Source organism: Pinus tabuliformis, chromosome 4_1 (genome assembly GCF_031772625.1).
Source record: "Pinus tabuliformis cultivar Carrire ecotype Pingquan chromosome 4_1, CPIR1, whole genome shotgun sequence".
Lineage (NCBI taxonomy): Eukaryota > Viridiplantae > Streptophyta > Pinopsida > Pinales > Pinaceae > Pinus > Pinus tabuliformis.
This window is the reverse complement of record NC_142303.1, coordinates 881,572,777-881,596,843: the sequence shown is the minus strand read 5'-3', so window position 1 is coordinate 881,596,843 and position 24,067 is coordinate 881,572,777. Positions and strand designations below refer to the sequence as shown.

At 37.9% G+C, this 24,067-nt stretch overlaps 3 protein-coding genes and 2 pseudogenes across 5 annotated transcripts; 3 read left to right on the top strand and 2 right to left on the bottom strand.

Annotated features, from left to right (window-relative positions):
- Nucleotides 1–247: 247 nt before the first annotated feature.
- On the top strand, nucleotides 248–2,521 carry LOC149179007 (uncharacterized; annotated as a pseudogene). Its single transcript, XR_016258889.1, has 2 exons — nucleotides 248–667; nucleotides 768–2,521. The product of XR_016258889.1 is annotated as an uncharacterized LOC149179007 (transcript).
- Nucleotides 2,522–7,001: 4,480 nt separating this feature from the next.
- On the bottom strand, nucleotides 7,002–8,492 carry LOC149179006 (pentatricopeptide repeat-containing protein At2g13600 pseudogene; annotated as a pseudogene).
- Nucleotides 8,493–8,598: 106 nt separating this feature from the next.
- On the bottom strand, nucleotides 8,599–12,300 carry LOC149179005 (pentatricopeptide repeat-containing protein At2g13600-like). Its single transcript, XM_089422322.1, has 5 exons — nucleotides 12,117–12,300; nucleotides 10,621–12,029; nucleotides 10,403–10,470; nucleotides 9,608–9,681; nucleotides 8,599–8,927 (listed from the first exon to the last, which is right to left on the bottom strand). The coding sequence occupies exons 1-5, from the start codon at nucleotides 12,298–12,300 to the stop codon at nucleotides 8,599–8,601; spliced, it is 2,064 nt and encodes a 687-aa protein (XP_089278448.1).
- Nucleotides 12,301–14,344: 2,044 nt separating this feature from the next.
- LOC149179004 (protein SRC2-like) lies at nucleotides 14,345–14,827 on the top strand. The gene has a single exon (XM_089422321.1). The coding sequence runs from the start codon at nucleotides 14,345–14,347 to the stop codon at nucleotides 14,825–14,827; it is 483 nt and encodes a 160-aa protein (XP_089278447.1).
- A 5,051-nt stretch (nucleotides 14,828–19,878) lies between these two features.
- On the top strand, nucleotides 19,879–23,638 carry LOC149179003 (uncharacterized). Of its 2 annotated transcripts, none has more exons than XM_089420487.1 (2): nucleotides 19,879–20,611; nucleotides 21,381–23,638. In XM_089420487.1, the coding sequence occupies exon 2, from the start codon at nucleotides 21,507–21,509 to the stop codon at nucleotides 22,929–22,931; it is 1,425 nt and encodes a 474-aa protein (XP_089276613.1). In that variant the 5' UTR covers nucleotides 19,879–20,611; nucleotides 21,381–21,506; the 3' UTR covers nucleotides 22,932–23,638. The 2 variants fall into 2 exon arrangements, with proteins under 2 accessions (XP_089276613.1, XP_089276612.1); XM_089420486.1 differs by having other exon boundaries at nucleotides 21,378–23,638.
- Nucleotides 23,639–24,067: the final 429 nt, after the last annotated feature.

Genomic DNA, 24,067 nt, shown 5'->3' with positions numbered 1-24,067 from the left:
AACACTGACGATTATTAATTACGCCGTAAGGCGTTTCTCTCTGAGATTAACTCCCCAAATTGCTTTCGTGTCAAAATATGTACCATTGGATTTTAGTGTTAGACGATTAGGTAATCCTTATCCGTTGATTTGAATTGACTGTTCGTTCGATCCTGCACTAACTGCGACTGTTCGTTCCATCCTGCGATAACTGTCCGCTATCACCCTTACGAACCGTCAACCGATTTAATTTATTATATCGATAATATTTTCCTCCATGAACAAGGGTTTTTGACACGAACTATTTTTAATTTACACTCAACGCAAATGTTTTTGCTTCGCCCGTGGCCCGAGCATGCTACTCTGGCGGTGCTTTACAGGTATGCACTGAACACCTGAACTTTTTTTGTATTGATATGTGTGTTTTGGGAATTTTCAGTTCGACTCTGCATTCAGAACACTGCCGCGCCATAAGCACTAGAGAGCAGATTCATAAAGAGCAGAGGTGGGTTTGCAACTATGGTGTTTGTTAACTTAACTATTATTTAGCTAATCAGGCATTTGTATCCGGTTGAAAAGTTGAACAATAGACCTGGACTTTTGTGCTTTCTGGCGATGCTTGTTCACAGCATGCAAGAATTGAAATGGCGGGCTTTGGACCAGAGAGACAATGGCGGCAAAAAAAATGGTATTTTTTTTATACAATGGTCTTGTTCAGCGTTCTAAATAGGAAGTGATAATTCAACCATGGCAGTGGCCTGATTATTGTATTCTAGTCATTCGTGCAGGTGCTCCTGGCTGAAGTCTACTACTTATTTTACTGGAAGTGCCGGCGTCCTTGAAATAGGAGGATCACTAATGTTGTCCCTAAATCCATGGAGGGAGGCTTCAACAGTTGGGAATTGGATAATCCAACGCTCCCCCGTTAATGGCTTCAACTTTACTCGTGAAGGACTGGTGGGTTCATTGGGTTCTCACTTGATACGGGAGGCATCAGATCCAGAGATTTCAGCAACTCTATTCCGGACTACTCCCAACGTTATTAGTAGCAACGATAGTCTCTATATGCAGGGGTGCGGGAGGACCGAGGTTGCTGTTTACTATCAAAGAAGAGAATAAAGAGGATATGCAGGACGAAGAATCTGTGGGTGAAGATAGATTGCATCCTCTGTTTCAGAGCAAGGGATGGCAAAATCTCAATGCCCTGTTCGCTCTAAAGATGCCTCCTAAGAACAATCTAAGTTGCCTCCTAAGAACAATACGCGGGAACGTTGTTATCAACTACAGAAGCAATGGCGGGACCTGTATTCGATTGGATTGCTGCGGCAGCAACAGAGGATGCAAGAATCCGGTTGCTATTGGAAGCCCCCTTCCCCGTCTCCTCAACCCATGAACTTGTCAGACTTGCTTTCCCAACCGTTTTCATGCGGCACTTCCCCTCGTTCGGCACCTGGTCGATTCGCTTCCCTCTCATCTCCCAGGTCTTCCCCATGGCGAAGTAATCATACACTCTCGGCCTCTTCAAAAAATGAATCTTTGAGGCAATATGGTAAGCGGCAGAGCGTCTATGCTGTTACTTCGAATCCCATCTATGATACTGATAAAATGTCTTCATTACCTACCGCATTAGGCACTGCTGTTTCATCCCCCTGTGAGCACGATACTCCTCCCTGAACTCCCATGAGGGCCCCTTTATCTGCTTATTCAATTCCACTCTCCATCTCTGCAATGAGCAACGTTTCTTCCCTAACAAGACCTGCTGTGAATAGTGACTCCTGGTCTTCCAAACACAGTTCTGCTTCCCTGTAATTATCTTTTCCTTGGTCTGGAAAGATGCGAAGTTTCAGCTCTCTGAATCTTATCATGTCGCTGGGTATTACCTACAATGAAGAGAGGGCTTTTCATTAGCTTCGTGTTGAGCATGACATCCCTGGCATTGGCAGCTTCATGTGCAAGATAGGGAAATGTAGCGTTTGGTGGCAATCGAATCCTTGAGAAATGTGGCGTTAGATATTCCATGAGTTGAAATCGATGTGCAAGAGATTAGGATGATGACAGAAAGATATAAATGACTATTTCCTCTGTAATTAAATTAGGTCTGGTTGAAGTTCAATTTAAAATAATTGAGAGTATTGTTTTGTATTTTTCCTCTTGGACATGAAGTTCAATTGGGTTCTGGTATCTTAACTTCAACATTGGTGTTAAGCCCAAGTGGTTCAAGGAAACTAGATAACTGTATGAGTTTTACTTTAATAATCATTGGATAATGGGTTTCAGAGATGAGCTGAAACTGCTTTCAGAGATGAACTGAGTATCTTGAAGTAAGCTGCTGAAACTGCTTACAGAGATAAAGTGAAAGTATATTGAAGTAAGATTTTAAACTGCTTTTATTTAATTAAAAGCTTGCTTTTCTTGGAAATAGAATAGTCCAAACTCCAAAAGGAATGGAAATCTGTACCTCCACACATATATATGTTATATATGTGGTGAGGTTTTGTTTTTACAATGTAATGCATAAGTTGAAACTGTTTTCAGAGATCAATTGAAAGTGTCTTGAAATAAGATGCTGAAACTGCTTTCAGGATTCATTGAAAATGTCTTGAAGTAGGATTTCAAACTGCTTTTATTTAATTAAAAGATTGTTTTTCTTGTAAATAAATAGTCCAAACTCCAAAAACATATAGTAGGAGTTGAAGTCTGTAACTCCATCCATATATATGTTAGACATGTGGTGATGCTTTGTTTTTACAATGTAATGCAGCTTTATGTTAAGGTAAATAGAAATGCTACTTAAACACTAGCATCCAGTAGTATTACTCAGTAGCATCCAGTAATAGGGGACATGCAGTGAGGCTTTGTTTTTACAATGTAATGCAGCTTTATGTAAGGTAAATAGAAATGCTATTACAACACTAGCATCCAGTAATAGGGGACTTTTCCTCGTTAAAAAAATGTTAAATGCTATTTTGTTTTACAGAAGAAAGTGCTTCCTTCAACACTTACAATTCATGCCCAGACATGAATGGGGAAGTAGAGGAAAATATTTGCCATCGAAGCTGGATTCTTTCCGTTAATCACCAACTTGAAGCATTATCTCTGGTTACAGGTTTTACCGGGATGACACAATTTTTATAGTAACTTTCTCCCTATGATTAAGTATCCTTGGTTTCACTGATGATTTGTGTCCAATACCAGGTGGAAGGTTAAAGATACTGTAATGGAAATATGTCCTTGTTCTATGAGATCTAATCATCCCGTTACTTCTAATGCTTGTAAGGCTACCCTTGCTTTTATTACAAGCAACTTTCACAAAACATATTTCTTCTTTAACCTTGCATTACAAATGTTTTCTTCTTTAACCTTGCATTACAAATGGTAACAGTTTTCTAATGCTTGTAAGGTTAACCCAGCTTTTATTACATTCAACTTTCACAAAACAGATTTCTTCTTTACCCTTCCATTCCAAATGGTAACAGTTTTTAAATTCTTCTCAAGAAGTATCCTGTCAAAGGGTTTTGCAAACGCTTTATTATGTTGTTTTTTCAGAAAATTACCTCTTTAATATGCAATACAGTAAAGAGGGAGGGTTCTTATGCTTTTGAGGGAGGATATCTCTGTAATCTGCAGTAGAGTAAAGAGGGAGGGCTCTTATACTTTTGAGATTAGTGTATCACTGCAATCTGCAGTGCAATAAAGAGGATTTTCAGCGTATTTTCTGGGGTTTCTTTATCTATCAAGGTCAAGTATTCAAGATTAAGTTTGGTCTGCTTTCTTTATTGTATACCGTAAACTCTTCTATAAATAATCTCTCAAGGCAAACAAAGGAAATAAAGTTTGGAAAATAACCAAACTGCCAACAGAATCTCAGGCATTCCTCGTGCTGAGAGGAATAGACAGCGTATTTCATGAAGCTCGGTCATTTCAGTGTAGGGATAATAACTCCCGGGTGCTTAGCCCAAATCAACAATATCAGTAACAAACATATTTTTATGTGATGCACCAGTGTATTTCACTTCACATATAATGTAGTTTGCAGGTTTTAATTGCATATGGATGCTGTCCCTACGGGGCCAAATATTTGCTTCAACACACACTTCGCAAACTGTTAACGGGTTTTAAAGGATTTTAGCTATTTTGTGACTGCACTGAATGTAGATTACGATGAGAATGATAGTTTAGTGTATTTGAATATGCTATGTTTTGTTCCTTTTTTCAATATTTATGCCGTAAGGCGTTTCCCTTTGAGATTAACTCCCCAAATTGCTTTCGTGTCAAAATATGTGCCATTGGATTTTAGTGTTAGACGATTAGGTAATCCTTATCCGTTGATTTGAATTGACTGTTCGTTCCATCCTGCACTAACTGCGACTGTTCGTTCGATCTTGCACTAACTGCGACTGTTCGTTCGATCCTGCAATAACTGTCTGCTATCTTCCTTACGAACCGTCAATCGATTTAATTTATTATATCGGATAATATTTTGCTCCATGAACAAGGGTTTTCTTCATATTTTCAGGTTATGCAGCTAGTATTTCGAAGGCAGAGGCGCATCTATTGCAGATCAGATCATTAATCCCCTGCAGTGGATCAGTGGTTTTCCTGGCTCAAATTTGTAAGGTAGATATCGTATTATTGTACTCTTACCCCCTTGCATGTGCATGACTTGCAAATGCCTGAGAGAGGATTTCGATGGAATTCATTCAATTTAAAGCGATTTAAACGTTCTGAGATTAACTCCCCAAATTGCTTTCGTGTCAAAATATGTGCCATTGGATTTTAGTGTTAGACGATTAGGTAATCCTTATCCGTTGATTTGAATTGACTGTTCGTTCGATCCTGCACTAACTGCGACTGTTCGTTCGATCCTGCAATAACTGTCCGCTATCTTCCTTACGAACCGTCAACCGATTTAATTTATTATATCGATAATATTTTGCTCCATGAACAAGGGTTTTCTTCATATTTTCAGGTTATGCAGCTGGTATTTCGAAGGCAGAGGCGCATCTATTGCAGATCAGATCATTAATCCCCTGCAGCGGATCAGTGGTTTTCCTGGCTCAAATTTGTAAGGTAGATATCGTATTATTGTACTCTTACCCCCTTGCATGTGCATGACTTGCAAATGCCTGAGAGAGGATTTCGATGGAATTCATTCAATTTAAAGCGATTTAAACGTTCAGAAGGCTAACTATATATTTATGGCACTATTTTCAGCCGGTTCGTTGCAGCAGAAGTGCCGGAGAAACTATCCAGGCTTTGTGGAATAGGCAAAGCCAAGTTATGGCTAGAGCAGTTAGGGTAGAATCACCATACCGGAGCTCGCATATTAAAAGAAGGAAATCGCGAATGGGAATATTAAACGAAGTTGCAATACCTCGCACAAGTAAGCTACCTCTCCTAAAACCCTAGCGAAGAGTAACAACATGTGAGTTACTCGTCCTGAACATTTAATTCTAAGAGAATTAGCAATGAACGACTAGCCCAACCTATAATCCCTAAAGCGCAGAACATAAAGTTTCACTTAAAAACATTTCTGGACATTTCAAACATAAATTAAAGAAAAAATAAGTGTCTCGTACTCATAAGCTTGCTAAGATGAAGGCCTATTGGTAGAGTTGCTCGAAGAAGAAGGCACTCTCTAGCGCCCGGATCGATCACTGTATTGTTCATTAACCCTAACCCTATCCTATTCACATTTGTTTCCTCTGGATTATACAAACGATGGACCATAAATTCCAATAAGCAATGAGGGATAAGAAAAAGCAATAACCTGCAGAAGGATAAGAAAAAGCAAGCAGCAATGAGGGATTGTGAATCTTAACAATGTTCGTCAACCGTGTTCCTATAGAAAGATTGATCAAAATTTTGAATTTAGCTTGTTTTGAAAGTTTAAAGTTTTGAACTCTTATCAACCTACAATATAGCTGCTTATTGATGGATGCATCCTAGCGAGGTTTGTCTTCCCTGTAACATCAAAAAAAAAATTGCAAGTGTACCATTTTTAAATTTAGTTTACTTTACCCTAATGTGATGCATAAATTCAAATTCCATTTATATCTATTCAGTTGGACATTATATTTGTTTTATCAGCCTACTTGCTTTAAAATGTCTGTCTCTTACCTTTGGGAAAGCTCCGTTCATAGAGTACTCGACACAAGATCAGAAAATATGATGCTGCGTTCTGTGACTTTCTCTTGGTATGTGCCAAAACTCAAATCAGAAAAACTTAAAAGTTCAAGTTCATCACTTTCAAAAATGTTTAGCCACAAGCTTTCTTCTGTTAATAGAAATTAGTAGATAGGCTTAAGGTGCATGAGCAGAAAAATAATGGTGTTTAACAGAGATCCAAAAATCTATGAGAGAAGAACCCAATAATACAAGAGCTTCTGTCAGAAGTAGCAGACATACCTAGGCATCAAAGATATTCAGTTGTTTCATTGTTTCCTGTTAATGTGATAGAAATCAAGCTCTTCTAATATGTTTATACTAAGAATGGCATGAAAAGTTGTCCTAAAGGTGACATGCCATTTGAGAAGTGTTCTCACATAAATCCTGTACCTTGATTTAAAAATAAAGAGGTCTGTGTTGTTGATGGCACCGTTTATATATCAGATAATATTTTGCAGTTTTGAGTCATTTCTCCAATATTACATCATAAATGAAGAATTAATGAATGAGGGGAGTTTAAATTATTATCATAGATAAATCATAATCCCCCGAAAATCAAATTCCACAATTGAGATAATGGAATCAGTATGCATCGACAGCAACAATTTCACCCCCGATGAATTTGTTGTGGCAATCACAACAAATTCAAAGGTTTGTGACTATACAAGTAAGCAACCATGGAACTGTATTGTCAAGCCCTAAGGCAACGTCCAGCTTCTCACTGTGGTGACAACGAAACTCTGTTACTTGCGCTTCTCCTCCACATCAAGCAGTACAAATTTTGTGTCAGGCATATATCCTGCCTCCTTCATCCGCTTAGACAAGTGATCCAGCATTGCATAAATTCTTTCTGACTATGGGTGTGATCTATCTCCTACAATAAATTTGTGCGCCACATTCTTGATTTCAATCCAACTACATCCAGGATTCTTCTTTATCTCCCTATCTTTCATCATTCTTCTCACCTTTGCAACATCATCCCACTTGCCTGCAGCAGCATAAATATTTGACAGCAAGACATAGGCAGCTGCATTTTGAGGTTCCAAATCAAAAAGGTGTTCTGCTGCACGTCTGCCTATATCAAGGTTTCCATGGACTCTGCAAGCACCAAGCAAGGCCTTCCACAGAATAGCATCAGGCTCATAAGGGATGGAGTTGATAAGGTCCTCTGCTTCATCCAAGTGCCCTGAACGACCAAGAATATCTACCATGCAGACATAGTGCTCCACTCTTGGTCTAATACCATGATGCTGACTCATGGATAAGAAATAGTGCCAGCCTTTGTCCACTAGGCCTGTATGACTACATGCAGCCAGAACACCAAGAAATGTAACGTGATTTGGAGTCAAGCCTACTTGTTGCATTTCTTCAAAGAGTAGTAATGCCTCCCTGCCATGTCCATGCTGAGCATATGCTGATATAATTGTGGTCCATAAGACCGTGTCAGGTTTGTAAATTTTATCAAATGATAGCCGTGCATCATCTAGGTTCCCACATTTAGCATACATATCAACTATGCCACTTCTCACAAAAACATCTGACTCGAATCCCACTTTGATTATTTGAGCATGAACCTGTTTGCCCTGTTCCAGGGTTGCTAGGCCAGCACATGAACTTAAAACAACTGCCCAGGTGGAGTTATTAGGTTTCACACAAGATTGTCCCATTCGAGAAAAAAGCTGCAGGGCTTCCTCATCTTGTCCATTCTGAACATATCCTGTAAGGACAGCAGTCCATGATATGACATTTGCCTCGGGCATTTTCTCAAATAGTACCCGGGCATCAAATGTTTCTTTATTCCGAGCATATCCCACAATCATCACATTCCAAGATTCCACATATCTTTCAGGCATTTCATCAAAGAGCTGTCGTGCCTCATCTGTTCTTCCATTCTCTGCATATCCCACAATCATAGAATTCCATGACAGCACATTACTTTCACACATCCTCTCCAAGAACAGGCGCGCATCATCAATTTCCCCACATTTCGCATACATACTAACAAGGACATTGCCCACGTTTACATTTGACACAAAACCAGTTTTGACAGTGTGAGCATGGATTTGCTTGCCATCTTCAAGGGCTGCTAGGCTCGTGCATATGCCCAGGACACAAGTTAGGTTGGACTGGTTAGGCATTGTACCAATACTAAGCATTCGGGCAAAGAATTCCAATGCATCTTTGCCATGCTCATTTTGGGCATATCCTGCGATCACTGAAGTCCACGAAACTACATCTCGTTCAGGCATTGTATCAAACAGTTGCCGTGCATTATCTATGCTTCCAAATTTGGCATACATGTTAATTGCTGCATTACCCACAGAAATATGAAATTGAAAACCCATTTTAATACTGCCAGCATGGACCTGCTTGCCTGGTAGCAAGACTTCAAGGCTGGCACATGCACTCAAAACACCGGTGAATGTAAATTAGTTCCGGTAAACACACCCCTCATGCATACAGGAAAAGAGATCCAATGACTCTTGAAAGCATCCATTCTTGGCATATCCGGTAAGTCCATGACACAACATCTCGTTTGGGCATTTTCTCAAATAATTGGCGTGCATCCTCCATGCGTCCAATCTGAGCATATCCTGCTATCATTGTATTCCATGAAACTACATTTCGTTCAGGCATTTTGTCGAACAACTTTTGGCCGTCCTCTAATTTACTATTCCTGACATATGCAGCTAGAATCGAACGAAGTTGCAATACCTCGCACAAGTAAGCTACCTCTCCTAAAACCCTAGCGAAGAGTAACAACATGTGAGTTACTCGTCCTGAACATTTAATTCTAAGAGAATTAGCAATGAACGACTAGCCCAACCTATAATCCCTAAAGCGCAGAACATAAAGTTTCACTTAAAAACATTTCTGGACATTTCAAACAGAAATTAAAGAAAAAATAAGTGTCTCGTACTCATAAGCTTGCTAAGATGAAGGCCTATTGGTAGAGTTGCTCGAAGAAGAAGGCACTCTCTAGCGCCCGGATCGATCACTGTATTGTTCATTAACCCTAACCCTATCCTATTCACATTTGTTTCCTCTGGATTATACAAACGATGGACCATAAATTCCAATAAGCAATGAGGGATAAGAAAAAGCAATAACCTACAGAAGGATAAGAAAAAGCAATCAGCAATGAGGGATTGTGAATCTTAACAATGTTCGTCAACCGTGTTCCTACAGAAAGATTGATCAAAATTTTGAATTTAGCTTGTTTTGAAAGTTTGAAGTTTTGAACTCTTATCAACCTACAATATAGCTGCTTATTGATGGATGCATCCTAGCGAGGTTTGTCTTCCCTGTAACATCAAAAAAAAATTGCAAGTGTACCATTTTTAAATTTAGTTTACTTTACCCTAATGTGATGCATAAATTCAAATTCCATTTATATCTATTCAGTTGGACATTATATTTGTTTTGTCAGCCTACTTGCTTTAAAATGTCTGTCTCTTACCTTTGGGAAAGCTCCGTTCATAGAGTACTCGACACAAGATCAGAAAATATGATGCTGCGTTCTGTGACTTTCTCCTGGTATGTGCCAAAACTCAAATCAGAAAAACTTAAAAGTTCAAGTTCATCACTTTCAAAAATGTTTAGCCACAAGCTTTCTTCTGTTAATAGAAATTAGTAGATAGGCTTAAGGTGCATGAGTAGAAAAATAATGGTGTTTAACAGAGATCCAAAAATCTATGAGAGAAGAACCCAATAATACAAGAGCTTCTGTCAGAAGTAGCAGACATACCTAGGCATCAAAGATATTCAGCTGTTTCATTGTTTCCTGTTAATGTGATAGAAATCAAGCTCTTCTAATATGTTTATACTAAGAATGGCATAAAAAGTTGTCCTAAAGGTGACATGCCATTTGAGAAGTGTTCTCACATAAATCCTGTACCTTGATTTAAAAATAAAGAGGTCTGTGTTGTTGATGGCACCGTTTATATATCAGATAATATTTTGCAGTTTTGAGTCATTTCTCCAATATTACATCATAAATGAAGAATTAATGAATGAGGGGAGTTTAAATTATTATCATAGATAAATCATAATCCCCCGAAAATCAAATTCCACAATTGAGATAATGGAATCAGTATGCATCGAGAGCAACAATTTCACCCCCGATGAATTTGTTGTGGCAATCACAACAAATTCAAAGGTTTGTGACTATACAAGTAAGCAACCATGGAACTGTATTGTCAAGCCCTAAGGCAACGTCCAACTTCTCACTGTGGTGACAACGAAACTCTGTTACTTGCGCTTCTCCTCCACATCAAGCAGTACAGATTTTGTGTCAGGCATATATCTTGCCTCCTTCATCCGCTTAGACAAGTGATCCAGCATTGCATAAATTCTTTCTGACTATGGGTGTGATCTATCTCCTACAATAAATTTGTGCGCCACATTCTTGATTTCAATCCAACTACATCCATGATTCTTCTTTATCTCCCTATCTTTCATCATTCTTCTCACCTTTGCAACATCATCCCACTTGCCTGCAGCAGCATAAATATTTGACAGCAAGACATAGGCAGCTGCATTTTGAGGTTCCAAATCAAAAAGGTGTTCTGCTGCACGTCTGCCTATATCAAGGTTTCCATGGACTCTGCAAGCACCAAGCAAGGCCTTCCACAGAATAGCATCAGGCTCATAAGGGATGGAGTTGATAAGGTCCTCTGCTTCATCCAAGTGCCCTGAACGACCAAGAATATCTACCATGCAGACATAGTGCTCCACTCTTGGTCTAATACCATGATGCTGACTCATGGATAAGAAATAGTGCCAGCCTTTGTCCACTAGGCCTGTATGACTACATGCAGCCAGAACACCAAGAAATGTAACGTGATTTGGAGTCAAGCCTGCTTGTTGCATTTCTTCAAAGAGTAGTAATGCCTCCCTGCCATGTCCATGCTGAGCATATGCTGATATAATTGTGGTCCATAAGACCGTGTCAGGTTTGTAAATTTTATCAAATGATAGCCGTGCATCATCTAGGTTCCCACATTTAGCATACATATCAACTATGGCACTTCTCACAAAAACATCTGACTCGAATCCCACTTTGATTATTTGAGCATGAACCTGTTTGCCCTGTTCCAGGGTTGCTAGGCCAGCACATGAACTTAAAACAACTGCCCAGGTGGAGTTATTAGGTTTCACACAAGATTGTCCCATTCGAGAAAAAAGCTGCAGGGCTTCCTCATCTTGTCCATTTTGAACATATCCTGTAAGGATAGCAGTCCATGATATGACATTTGCCTCGGGCATTTTCTCAAATAGTACCCGGGCATCAAATGTTTCTTTATTCCGAGCATATCCCACAATCATCACATTCCAAGATTCCACATATCTTTCAGGCATTTCATCAAAGAGCTGTCGTGCCTCATCTGTTCTTCCATTCTCTGCATATCCCACAATCATAGAATTCCATGACAGCACATTACTTTCACACATCCTCTCCAAGAACAGGCGCGCATCATCAATTTCCCCACATTTCGCATACATACTAACAAGGACATTGCCCACGTTTACATTTGACACAAAACCAGTTTTGACAGTGTGAGCATGGATTTGCTTGCCATCTTCAAGGGCTGCTAGGCTCGTGCATATGCCCAGGACACAAGTTAGGTTGGACTGGTTAGGCATTGTACCAATACTAAGCATTCGGGCAAAGAATTCCAATGCATCTTTGCCATGCTCATTCTGGGCATATCCTGCGATCACTGAAGTCCACGAAACTACATCTCGTTCAGGCATTGTATCAAACAGTTGCCGTGCATTATCTATGCTTCCAAATTTGGCATACATGTTAATTGCTGCATTACCCACGGAAATATGAAATTGAAAACCCATTTTAATACTGTCAGCATGGACCTGCTTGCCTGGTAGCAAGACTTCAAGGCTGGCACATGCACTCAAAACACCGGTGAATGTAAATTAGTTCCGGTAAACACACCCCTCATGCATACAGGAAAATAGATCCAATGACTCTTGAAAGCATCCATTCTTGGCATATCCGGTAATAACCGAAGTCCATGACACAACATCTCGTTTGGGCATTTTCTCAAATAATTGGCGTGCATCCTCCATGCGTCCAATCTGAGCATATCCTGCTATCATTGTATTCCATGAAACTACATTTCGTTCAGGCATTTTGTCGAACAACTTTTGGCCGTCCTCTAATTTACTATTCCTGACATATGCAGCTAGAATCGCATTCCTGAACTTTTTACTAACGCAGGGCTTTATGCCTTCCAGTATTTGAACGAGGGTGATTAATGTGGTTAAGCACTGTATCAACCACTAAGTTAGGCATGTCTGACTTCTTCTTTTCTTTTATAGATTCTCATGAGTCTCATTGAAGGTTTTTGATAATATGCCCTCATTTAAAAGTTCATGACTCGGTAATCTTTCCTCTATTCATTTGAAGACTAGCCATGAGAGACAAGATGGGTAGGTGAAAGTGGCTTGCTGCTACAGTTTCCACCAAGTTTTCATTTTCTTACATAGTGGTTTGCCCAAAGGTGGGCTGGTGTGGCCCCACAAGGGGCCATTGATCAGCTGATGCTGTCATGGCTGTTAAGTTGGGCTGGTGTGGCCCCGCAAGGGGCCACTGATCTGTTGATGCTGTCATGGCTGTTAAGTTGGGCTGGTTGGTCACATGGTCAGATAGAGTCTATGGAAGCACCTACCTTATGAATGTTGGTTAATGCTTGACAATTGAAGTATAAAGGAAGCATCTGTGGTCTTCCTTGTACTTACTGTTATCCTTCCTTAGATTGGAAGGTGGTTTATGCTTGGCACTTAAAAAGTATAAAGGAAGCATCTGTCGTTTTCAAGCCACAATATCAATTCCTTTTCTTTTACAACACTGACCATCTCTATCTCCAGTTCATGTTTCTTTTGAATATGTTTACAAAAACCTAGTTGTTCCGCTTTTTTCTTTACATTATGAAGCTTCTTAGAAAGGATTCACATTTTTGTTCATGTAATGTGAGTGTCTTCATTTCACTAATACTGGATTTTATTTTCTATGTCTGGGTTGCCAAACTGCAGTTGTTCAAATGAAAATGGTATGTTTTTAGGCCTCTTCGTTTGAGAGGTCTAGATTCCAGATAGATAGGCAAGTGATCTGAAAGAATTACTTTGAAACTTCACATTTTTGTTCATGTAATGTGAGTGTCTTCATTTCACTAATACTGGATTTTATTTTCTATGTCTGGGTTGCCAAACTGCAACTTTTCAAATGAAAATGGTATGTTTTTAGGCCTCTTCGTTTGAGAGGTCTAGACTCCAGATAGATAGGCAAGTGATCTGAAAGAATTACTTTGAAGCTAAAGGATTCACAAGGCTTTCCTAATCTTGCAGAAAATGGTTCGTCAATATTAAGCCATAAGGATGAAAACCAAGCGATATAATAATCAGCTAATGCAAGTGACTATTGTTGAAAAATATTTCTAACTCTCGTTTTACTTTGACATTATTATATAATCAAGAAAATGTGGGAAAGAAGGCTATATTACAAGCCCATTAGATGAAGTTGGGGTAGATTTTATGGTTTGAAACTAACTCAACTGAAATTTTCTACATTGTTTTTATCAATATGAAAGCCTGAGAAGATAGGTGCAGGTGAAGCAATGGAGTTTTGAAATGGGTATATTTTATAGTCTAACACTAACAACCAAAATTTTCTACATTGCTTTTATCAATATGAGATTCTGAGAAGATAGGTGCAAGTGAAGCAATGGAGTTTTGAAATGGGTAGATTTTATAATCTAAAACTAACTCAAGCAAAATTTTGTACATTGTTTTTATGAATATGAGAGCCTGAGACTATAGGTGCAGGTGAAGTAATGGAGTTTTGAAATGGAAATCACAGCAATAAAATTCTAAAATGAAACAACAAATGGATTTGGTACAATTTTTTTTTGTTTGTTCCATTATTGTTGTATCTATGAATGGGTTTTTCTGCTTCTTGGCTTCGATCATGACCATTTGGGGTGGCCTTCTGCACTGATTTCCATCTGCTTTCATCATCATGAGCTAGAGAGTCTATGATGTGTTTTGTCTTATAAGTCAGTTCTATACAATGTTCAGATTTCAAAAGATTTCATTCACGGCGTTTCTGCTCCTATAATTTCAATCAGGGTGGTCTCTGAATATTGCGTTTCCTTGTGCAGTAAATTCACTCTACATCATGGGGGAAGCTTACACACAGCTAGAGCTTAACATCATCTCAGCTCAAGATCTGAAGGAGATGCATCTTTTTGGCATGACGCAGACCTACTGTGTTGTATGGATCAATTTCGAGAAAAAACTGACGATGCAAATTGACAGAACAGGGGGCGCAAACCCTACTTGGAACGACAAGGCCATATTCAGAGTGGAAGAGAGTTTGCTCCACTGTGAAACCTCTGCTGTGATTATGGAGATATACTGCGTGGGTTGCCTCAGGGATACCCTGCTAGGCACTGTGAGGGTCTTGCTTTCCACTCTCCTCAAGGGCTACGGGAGCACAGATTTCAGTGGGATGAGTTTCTTGGCACTGCAGGTCCGTCGTCCTTCTGGTCACCCACAGGGCATTCTCAACCTTGGCACCATGATTCTTGATGGAGTAGATCTTCACAGAATGAACAGATTCATCCCTGCAACTGGGGGGTTGTGGGTTTCAGAGATTTGATGGGGAATCCTATCGAACCCAGGCCTTCATTTGTGAGAAAATTACTGTCCATTGAACCTAATAATGTTGTTGATGCCCAAGAACAGCAATCCCGCTGTCAAGACTTCAACAGTAGTGCATGCAAGGAACAGGGCAAAGGTCAAGAAAAGCAAAAAGATGGTGGTGAGATGGTTGAGAAGGAGAAGGAGAAACTTGTTGGCTGCTATCAGATTCTCATGGCCCCAAAATTGAAAAGGAATAAAGTTGGATTGAAGAATGGGGCTGCAAAAATTCATCTCAGTCCATCTGACAGTAACATCTGTGCCAAGGAAGATCAAGATCCTGCTGTGGCTTACAACAAAGCAATAGCAATTTATGCATAGTGTTATCATCAATAATATTATTGTGCAAGAATACGTTGGTTTTCTGTTATTATATTCTTTGTGCAAGTGCCTTCAATTCCTAGTTGATTCGTGAAGTGCTTATTATGGCATACATAACAATTTTGAAAATCACGAGCCACTGTGGATGAAAGACTGGTTTATGTAAAAGTTTGAATAGATATATGAATCTGAAAAGGGCAAGTTCAGTGCCTTCAATCTGCTACTTCGATATATATTCTTAGCCTATGTGGATGAACATTGGTTTGTGTAAAAGTTTGAATAGATATGAGTCTGAATTTTGCAATGGGCATGTTCAGTGCCTTCAGTCTGCTACTTTGATAGATAGTCTTAGCCACTGTGGATCACACATTGGTTTGTTTAAAAATTTGAATAGATATATAAGTCTCAAATGGGCAAGTTCATTGCCTTCAGTCTGCTACTTTGATATATACTCTTAGCCACTGTGAATGAAATATTGGTTTGTGTAGAAATTTGAGTAGATATATGAGTGAATTGGGCAATTTCAGTGCCTTCAGTCTTTGATATATACTACTCTTAGCCACTGTGGATGAAATATTGGTTTATGTAAACATTTGAATAGATATATCATATATGAGTCTGAAATGGGCAAATTCAGTGCCTTCAGTCTGCTGCTTTGATATATATAGAGTATATATATTTGTTTACAGGATGATCACTGCGTTTTTAACTTATGTCCATTAATCAAATCGATCTTTCAAAGACACAGTAGGCTTTCCTAATCTTGCAGAAAATGGTCCGTCCATATTAAGCCATAAGGATGAAAACCAAGCGAGATAATAATCATCTGATGCAAGTGACTATTGTTGAAAAATATTTCTAACTCTCGTTTTAATTTGACATTATTTTATAATCAAGAAAATGTGGGAAAGAAGGCTATATTACAAGCCCTTTAGATGAAGTTGGGGTAGATTTTATGGTTTGAAACTAACTCAACCAAAATTTTCTACATTGCTTTTATCAATATGAAAGCCTGAGAAGATAGGTGCAAGTGAAGCAATGGAGTTTTGAAATCAATGAAGGAGATATTGCATTTTCTAGCAAAAATGCCATCATCCACAACCAATTAACCAATTCTTTCTTCCTATGTAGCATCCTTGCTTTGACATAAGTTGGACAGAGATGAGGACTTACACAGACATTCCATATTCAACAGCTCTACTTAGACATTGACATAACTTATATAGACATCTCTATGATTGGGACTCAGCAACAGACAAACTTTGCTGTCAACTCAGCTGCTTATGAAATGGCCAGAGTCTTTTTAAAAAATTCAATATTTCTATAGTTGAGGATTGTAGCAAAGCTCAGGGATCAAACTTAACTCCATGCTTATCAGGGATCCGCGTTCTCACAGTTACTTGCAGCTCATTCTCAGTTTTAATGGGAAGGTGATATATGGTGTATTATTGTTGTAGTGGCAGGGGATGGATTTTAATTGTTGGTTGGACCAAAAGAAATTGATGCAAATCAATATTAATTAGTTATTGATAATTTTGCCCACTGAGTTCCCTGAGGTCGAGTATAATGCTTTCCTTGCTTATCAAAGAGTATTGATTCCTTTTCAATAGGAGTAGCATGTGAGTGTCAGTTTTATAAAGAAGATTCTTTTTATTATTAATAAAAATATAGATAGTTAGTTTCATTTTAAAGGGTTATAAATATGAGTTATAAATACAAGACTTAAAAGGTTGTAAATATTTCAAGGGTTGTAAATATGAGTTATTAATTGTTTTTACTCAAAACATGATAAATAACAATTTAGCAATTTCTTTTTAGTTGAGTGACTCAAATTCATGTTTCTTTAGGTTGACGGTAAACCCACTAAAGTGGAAAAAATTGTGATTCCAATAATTAGAGGATTGTCATCATGGGGTGATAAGAAATTTAATATTCCAAGAAGAGGAGGTAGTAGTAGATTCTAAATAAATTAGCAATGCAATAACATAAATGTTTACAACAAATTTAAAGAGATCCACCTTGTTGAGTAATGCACACACTACATGGATAATGGATTTCCGCACTTTATGCCTTACGGCGTTTTCTTTGCAACATCTGGTGCAAATGCTAGTTTTAATTCAATATTCTAACCACTTGCACTAAACGTGCAATAAAAATTTGATTAGAAATTTCTGCAACGTAATGATATATTTCACAATTTTATGCGATTACAAATGTCTGCAGTGTAATAATATATTTCACAATTTTATTTTTCATTTGAGTGGATAACAACTTATCTCGAGTTAAATATATTTAGATATTTATAAAATAGAGAAAGTTTGAATATTAATCAGGGTGGAATACAACAAAGTTTTTTTTGAATAATGTTCGATAATGATTAATATTTTATTTTATTAAATATTTTGTGGAAATCAAATTATATATCTATCTATATATAAATTTTTTTTGCTATCAAATTATATAAAAATAAAAATTAATTAAATAAAAAACAATTATAATTATAATTAATAACTAAACTAATTTAGATTCATTTTAATTTTGGATTTACCAAGTATTAAAGAGGGATGAAATCTTTTGAGGGATGAAATCGTTTGAGGTGCAAACTTCTTTTAGAGTTAAAAAGACTTGATCCCTTGAAAGTTTTAGTAAAACCAGAGTAAAGATGGATCTAGGCTAGTATTTATTTAAGATAAACTATTTATACAATTTGGATATTTATATGTTTTAGAGTTTTTAAGCATATTTTACGATTAAATTTGTCATAATTTGGTAGAGATTTGCTTGAATCACAAGTTTGAGTTATAAGTTCTTCACAATTCCAGAGCGTCAATTTTTTTTTAAACAGTTGAATTCATATATATAATCAAAGGCACTTTTTAAATAACAAAAACTAATAATTTTACTAATTTTTTTTTCCCAAATTCTAACAAAAACTTCAAAACATATAATTCATATATGTAATCAAAAGCACTTTTTAAATAACAAAATATAATAATTTGACTATTTTTTTTTTTCCAAATTCTAACAAAAACTTAAAAACATATAATAGTTAAATAGACAAAATCTTTTCAAGAGAAGCCCACAATACAATTTTAAAGAAGATTGTGATTTTTTGTTGTTTAAAATGCATAAATAGATTCAATACCTTGAAAAATAATTGGGTGCTTGAATTCTATAAATTAAACAACTTAAACTTAATTTACTAATTTCCTTTTGAATTATTAACTAACTTATAAACCTTGATTCCCTTTATTACCTTTTATTACCTTTTAAATAAGATTATATTTTCTTCATTTAACCAATTTCCTTTTTAAATTATTAATTAATTTATAAAAAAATTTATTTACTAGGTCTCATGTCGAATATAATTTTTTATTCATCCATTAGGTCATTTGATTAACTAATTTTCCTTTTATTTATTAATTAAATTATAATTTTAATTATTAACTTTGATTCTCTTTATTACCTTTTATTCTTAATACTTTTAAATAATATATATATATATATATATATATTTTTTTTTATATTTTTAGGCCTTTCAAGGTCATTTATTTGACCAATTATTAATTAACTTATAGTTTTTAATTATTAGGTCTCGTACCATTTACCTTTATTTTTTTTTTATTTTTTTTACGAATTAAAATATTATAATAATTTTGACCCCTGTCCTTAAGTCAAACTAGCCTTTAGAGATGATAGCTGTTGGAGGCTCCGCTTAGACTATTTAGCATGATGAGCTAGATCTGTTTCTTCAACTTGTCCTGACGATGAACCACACTAGTTGGTTCGAAACGCATCGACAAATAAGATTCCATGTGATTTTGGCCGAAATCTTTCTCTAACTTAAAATTAAGTCTTTAAAAATCTTTACTAGATTTTGATTAAAATTGAGCAGGAAAAATGCCTTGAAAAAAATGGTTGTAGAAAAGCAAAGATTATGCTTAGATGGCAACTTTTTGATCATAACACGAGAGTGTTTGAATAATATTTTAATGATGAAAATAAATTTAACACCCTGAAAAATTCAAAATTCCTAAAACAACTAAAATTCTGAAACATAACAACTATACCCAAATTTCCAAAATATTCCTCAAATTTCATCATAATCCTATTTATTCTTTTGCAAATTTCCATCTATTAATTAAACTAATTACACTGCACGATAATTAAACAACCACCCATTTAATCTTATCCTTCAAAAGCTGTGACAAAATCTCAGTGGCGCTAATTTTCATTACAACTACTCTGCACTCTTCAGGTATTTAAACTTGACATTTGAAAATTCCAAGAAAAACACACTTTCCCTAATCCATTTGAAAAATTCAAGAACTTGTGTTGTTTTTCCAAGGCGACCGAAGTCAAGCACCTAAGTAAATGTGGTGTGGTGGTCTAATTTTGTTTAATTATTAAAAATGAGAAAGTGGCCTCCATACAAGGTACCGTGAGAAAACAGAGTATCAAAAAGCATGAAACATAGGCTTATGAAGTTCCCCATGTCATGTGATGATCCATATGGGCATGGGGATGGTCATGGTAATGGTAATGTCCATGGCCCATCGTGAGCCCATGGCATGCCCATATCCAATCGCATGGCATATGTCGGTGCCACCATTAATCAATCATATACATGTACCCCCTTTGCCCCAACTAACCTGTGTTTTCTATTTTAATAATAATAAAAAATGAGCCAAGATTGACCCGGTAAGTCTCCCTGCCCTTCACCTTTTTCTCTCTTTTAATCAACCACTCCACCACTGCCCTCGCTCACTTGCTCATTTGTTGTTTTCATTTTCATTCAATGGAGCTCTGAGGGCTCATTCCCGGGTCTGAGAATCCATGCGTCAAACCCAATATACCTTCGTGACCCATTTGGTTGTTAACGGATCCAGGCTAGACCATTTGCTCTGATTTTCCCTTTCAATTCCCCGCCAGGGCAGAAGGGGACGAGGAAAATTTATCTACCTTTGTAGGGCTGTTGTTTGGATGAGATTCATTATCCTTTTGTCATCCTCTAAACTGGTTGCAGAAGGTTCCCAGCCCTTCAATTTCTGCTAGTACTTTTGTCTGTTGGCTCCGTCTGTTGGCTCCGAAAGAAAAGGGGTAAGAGGGCCGGATCTGTCCCTCTGCCTTCGTTCCAAGATTTTTGCCACTTCTGGTTGTGTGGAGGATCTCCGAGTGGTGGTTGTCGTATTTGCTGCATTGAATTTATGTCGAGTACAACTTCCTCCTCCTCTTCATCCTCTCGTGATTTTTTCGTTAGAGCTCAAAAGCTCTGGCTGTTCATCTCCCTAACACTCCTCTTTCGGCGCTGGTACTGTGGCCTTTCTGCAATTTCGGGTCAAGGTTTCTTCATCACAGTCAGTTCTGCTACTCAATACTGCTATTTTGGGGCTCAACCGCCCTCAAATTTACTAACCATCTAGTAAGTCTTACATATACTTTCAGTAGGTCAGTGTGTCCTCTTTTCCATTGTTTTATAGCGTTTGTGTATGCTATGGGCGAGTTCAGAGATGAACATGGTTGTACTTTTAGGTATACGAGGGTTTCGTTTGTGTTTTTGCATTGGGTTGCTTCTTTCTTGCTGTATTGACCATGAAAGTTCTAGTTTTGGGGAGGGCTTGGTTCCCTATCCTGAAACTGCACTTTCATTTCCCTCGGTCTGCTATTGCCAAGATTCAGGGCTTAAGGGTGTTGTCATTTCATATGTCAAGGCTTATGCTAACTATTTCATTGGGCCACGGGATTGGGATTTTTGGGTTGGAGGTCGGGTTTTGTGGGTCTGTTAAAGGTTAATTCCAGATGGAAGGTGGGTATTCTTGGTTTGGTCAAGATCTGAGATAGGTTTGTGAGATGGGTGCTTTCTTGGAGAAAGTGCTTGTGGGTTTGTTAAGATTTATGGGGGCTTTAATTGGTCTGTGAATACTTGAGGCCGGGTTTCAGTGTGAAGATATTCAACGCTGTAGGGTTTATAAAGGGTTTTTCCTAAAGCGTTTTGATATTTTGTTTGCAGTCTTTTTTTTGTTTTATTCTCTGCATTATGTATTCTAAAATTGATTTCTATAGTTTTGCCGAACTGTGTGCTCTTGCTGTCACTGTGACTCATGACACTCTGTTTCAGTTTATTGGATAGGACAGAGTTTCTGAGATCTGTGTCTAATAGTCTCTGCTGTCTCCTTTGTTGTATGTAGTAGCTGGTCTAAACTATGCAGAAGGCGACCTGGAGACCTTGGCAAGTTGAAATCAGAGATCCTTATCTTTGGCATTTATATACTCAAATAGCAAGATTTTGATTTGTAGAGTTCAGATCACAAGAGAAGATGCCTGGACCTCAGATCTTTCCAGAGTCTCTTTGTACTAGTACAGCTCTCAAGACATCCAAAAAGGCGAGAGGGCAGAATAAGGTTAATAAACAATATGATCCAGATAATGAAAGAGTTCAGCACCATTTGGCCACCTTGACAAGGACAGTCCGAGTAATCTGCACGGACCCAGATGCCACAGATTCGTCAAGCGATGAGGAGGCAGTGAGACTCGAACCGAAGAGAGTGGTTAGGGAGATTTACATTCCAGCTGACTGTTCTCCCTCTGTCTCTGATTCTGAAGATGAATATCAACTGCCTATTTGCTCCAGCCTGCCCTTCAGTCAGATTGAAGAAGAGTCTAAAGATGTATGGCAAGAATTTTATGACGCTCGTGAGAAGAAACCCAAGAAGAAGAGCAAAGGGAAAAAAGTCTCCAGGAAGCAGAGAACGATGTTGAAGGCTTTTGAGAGAGTCAAAACAGGGAGAGTTTCCAAGTCTAGCCCAGCACTGAGGTCTTTTGCAGATAAGACCTCTAAATACAAAGGAGTTAGGCAGAGGAGATGGGGTAAGTGGGCTGCTGAGATAAGAGATCCTTCAAAAGGGGTTAGACTGTGGCTAGGTACTTACGACACTGCAGAAGAGGCTGCTCAAGCTTATGATAAAGCAGCTAGGAAAATTAACGGCCCCTCTGCTCCCACTAACTTCTCTAGTTCATGTACTTCATGTATTTCTGAGAGGAATCCTCCAAGGGCAGCTAAGAAGCAAATCTATGATAGACAGTGGGTTGCAGCCCATTCAGTGATGACGAGGTCTTCTGCAAATGCCAAGTTGAAACCAATTACAGTAGAAAGCAATATGACATCATCTTCTGCTTCTTTATCTTGTATATCTGAAGAGGGGTCTGAGGAAGGTTCAGATGAAGATTGGATTCCGGTTTCTTCGCCTGCTCCGGCCGCGACTGTGTCTACATCTTATTCATTGATTGATGATGTTGGTTCTGAAGATGCAAGCTGTTCTCTCATGATTGAGCACAGTACATCCTGCAGTATCTCCTCCGATTTCCTAGCAGATTGTTTGGAGGATAATGCCCATCAAGGTTCTCATAACGAGTTTTTGCCTAAATTGGATAATTCCAATCTCTTATTGGATGACACACTTGATCTCATTGAACAGCTTAATACAGAAAATGATGGCAATGCTCTCGTGGATTTCCTCATACCTCCTATCAGTGAACATTGCTGCAATGAGCTTGAATTAACCTACCCCGAATCATATTTCCTGGAGGAGTTTGGACAAGTTTTTGACATGGGCGACAGTGATCCAAAAGATTTAGTCTCCTTGCCAGACTCCCTTGATCTACTGGATGGAGATAATGCCATGTCCAACCTAAATTTTGATCTTGATGCTGAAGCCATGTCTTGGATGAATCTCAACATTTAGGGAGAAATTTAAGATGAGAGGCCCTGCACAATTTTGTACTAGTCTTTGTTGTCACTGAGTGAAGGGTCTGGAGTAATTGCTAAGCATTGCTGTTTTACCTGATTACTTGCAACTCATAAATTGTTCGGCGTGTCAATCCTGCATCATTGTTCAAAGTGACAATCCTGCACATTGAGTTTAAGTGTCCAGAGTAATTGCTTAGCAATGCTGTTCTACCTGATTACTTTTCAGCTCATAAATTGTCCATGGAAACAATCCTTGGATACGGTGGATTGTTTATTTTCCAACTTGCTAGTTAGTCTGTAGAATATTATAAGTTTTGATGAGGATGACATTTTCCTTGTGGAGCAGGAGATGATTTATTGAGTAATGGATGCATCATATCAGTCAGTCAGTTGGGTTTTCTTGGTGCTTTAGAGCCTTCCAGGTGACTGATTGATTGTGAGGCTTTGTCATCTCCTCTAGAAGAAGAAGAGCTTAGTGTGTCTCCCTGATTGAGCCTAATCCATAGAAAATATCAGCTTGTTGTCTAGTACTTCTAGGTAGTAGTGAGTAATGCATTCTTTATACTATACATTATCATGGATGAACTGGGAACACATGTCTTTGTATTGGGGCGATGAAAGGAACTTACCGCCCACAAACAATTATGTACAAGATTTATAATTGGATAATATATAATGTTGTTTGGCTGTTAAGATATGAAATTATTGCTGTTATCCCTTATTCTTTCTTCTCTTCAAATGTGCTTTTGGGCCTATAATATCAGATAAAATTAACGTGTAGACATGATAGTTTTGTAACAAATCACCCTGAAACCACTGAATCAAATTTATTTTTTTGACCATACATTCAATATTTAGTTGTGATGTTGATGGAGAACAATCAATTTTATCACGGTGGCTTTGGAGGCCCATCTGTTTTTGTATGTCTCCACCGGTGAGAAAAACCCATATTGAAGATTATCTGCTCTAAAACAAGTCACATTAGGGTGGGTGTATCTCTGCTCATCTGTGTGTATGTATCAGAAGTTAAAGTGTCTATGTATGTAAAACACTGGGGCATGTTTGTTTCTGTGGGTTTCCTAGTCATGCCAACCTAATGAGCTCAAATCACAAATCCAGTGCTGTGCAATA

Coding starts and splice junctions, on each gene's coding strand:
- LOC149179005 (XM_089422322.1), bottom strand. CDS start 12,300: ATGCCTGAACGAAATGTAGTTTCATGGAATACAATGATAGCAGGATAT. Junction 12,030..12,116: donor GTCATTGGATCTATTTTCCT/GTATGCATGAGG, acceptor TCTTGCTACCAG/GCAAGCAGGTCCATGCTGAC. Junction 8,928..9,607: donor TGAACGGAGCTTTCCCAAAG/GTAAGAGACAGA, acceptor TTAAATGTTCAG/GACGAGTAACTCACATGTTG.
- LOC149179004 (XM_089422321.1), top strand. CDS start 14,345: ATGGGGGAAGCTTACACACAGCTAGAGCTTAACATCATCTCAGCTCAA.
- LOC149179003 (XM_089420487.1), top strand. CDS start 21,507: ATGCCTGGACCTCAGATCTTTCCAGAGTCTCTTTGTACTAGTACAGCT.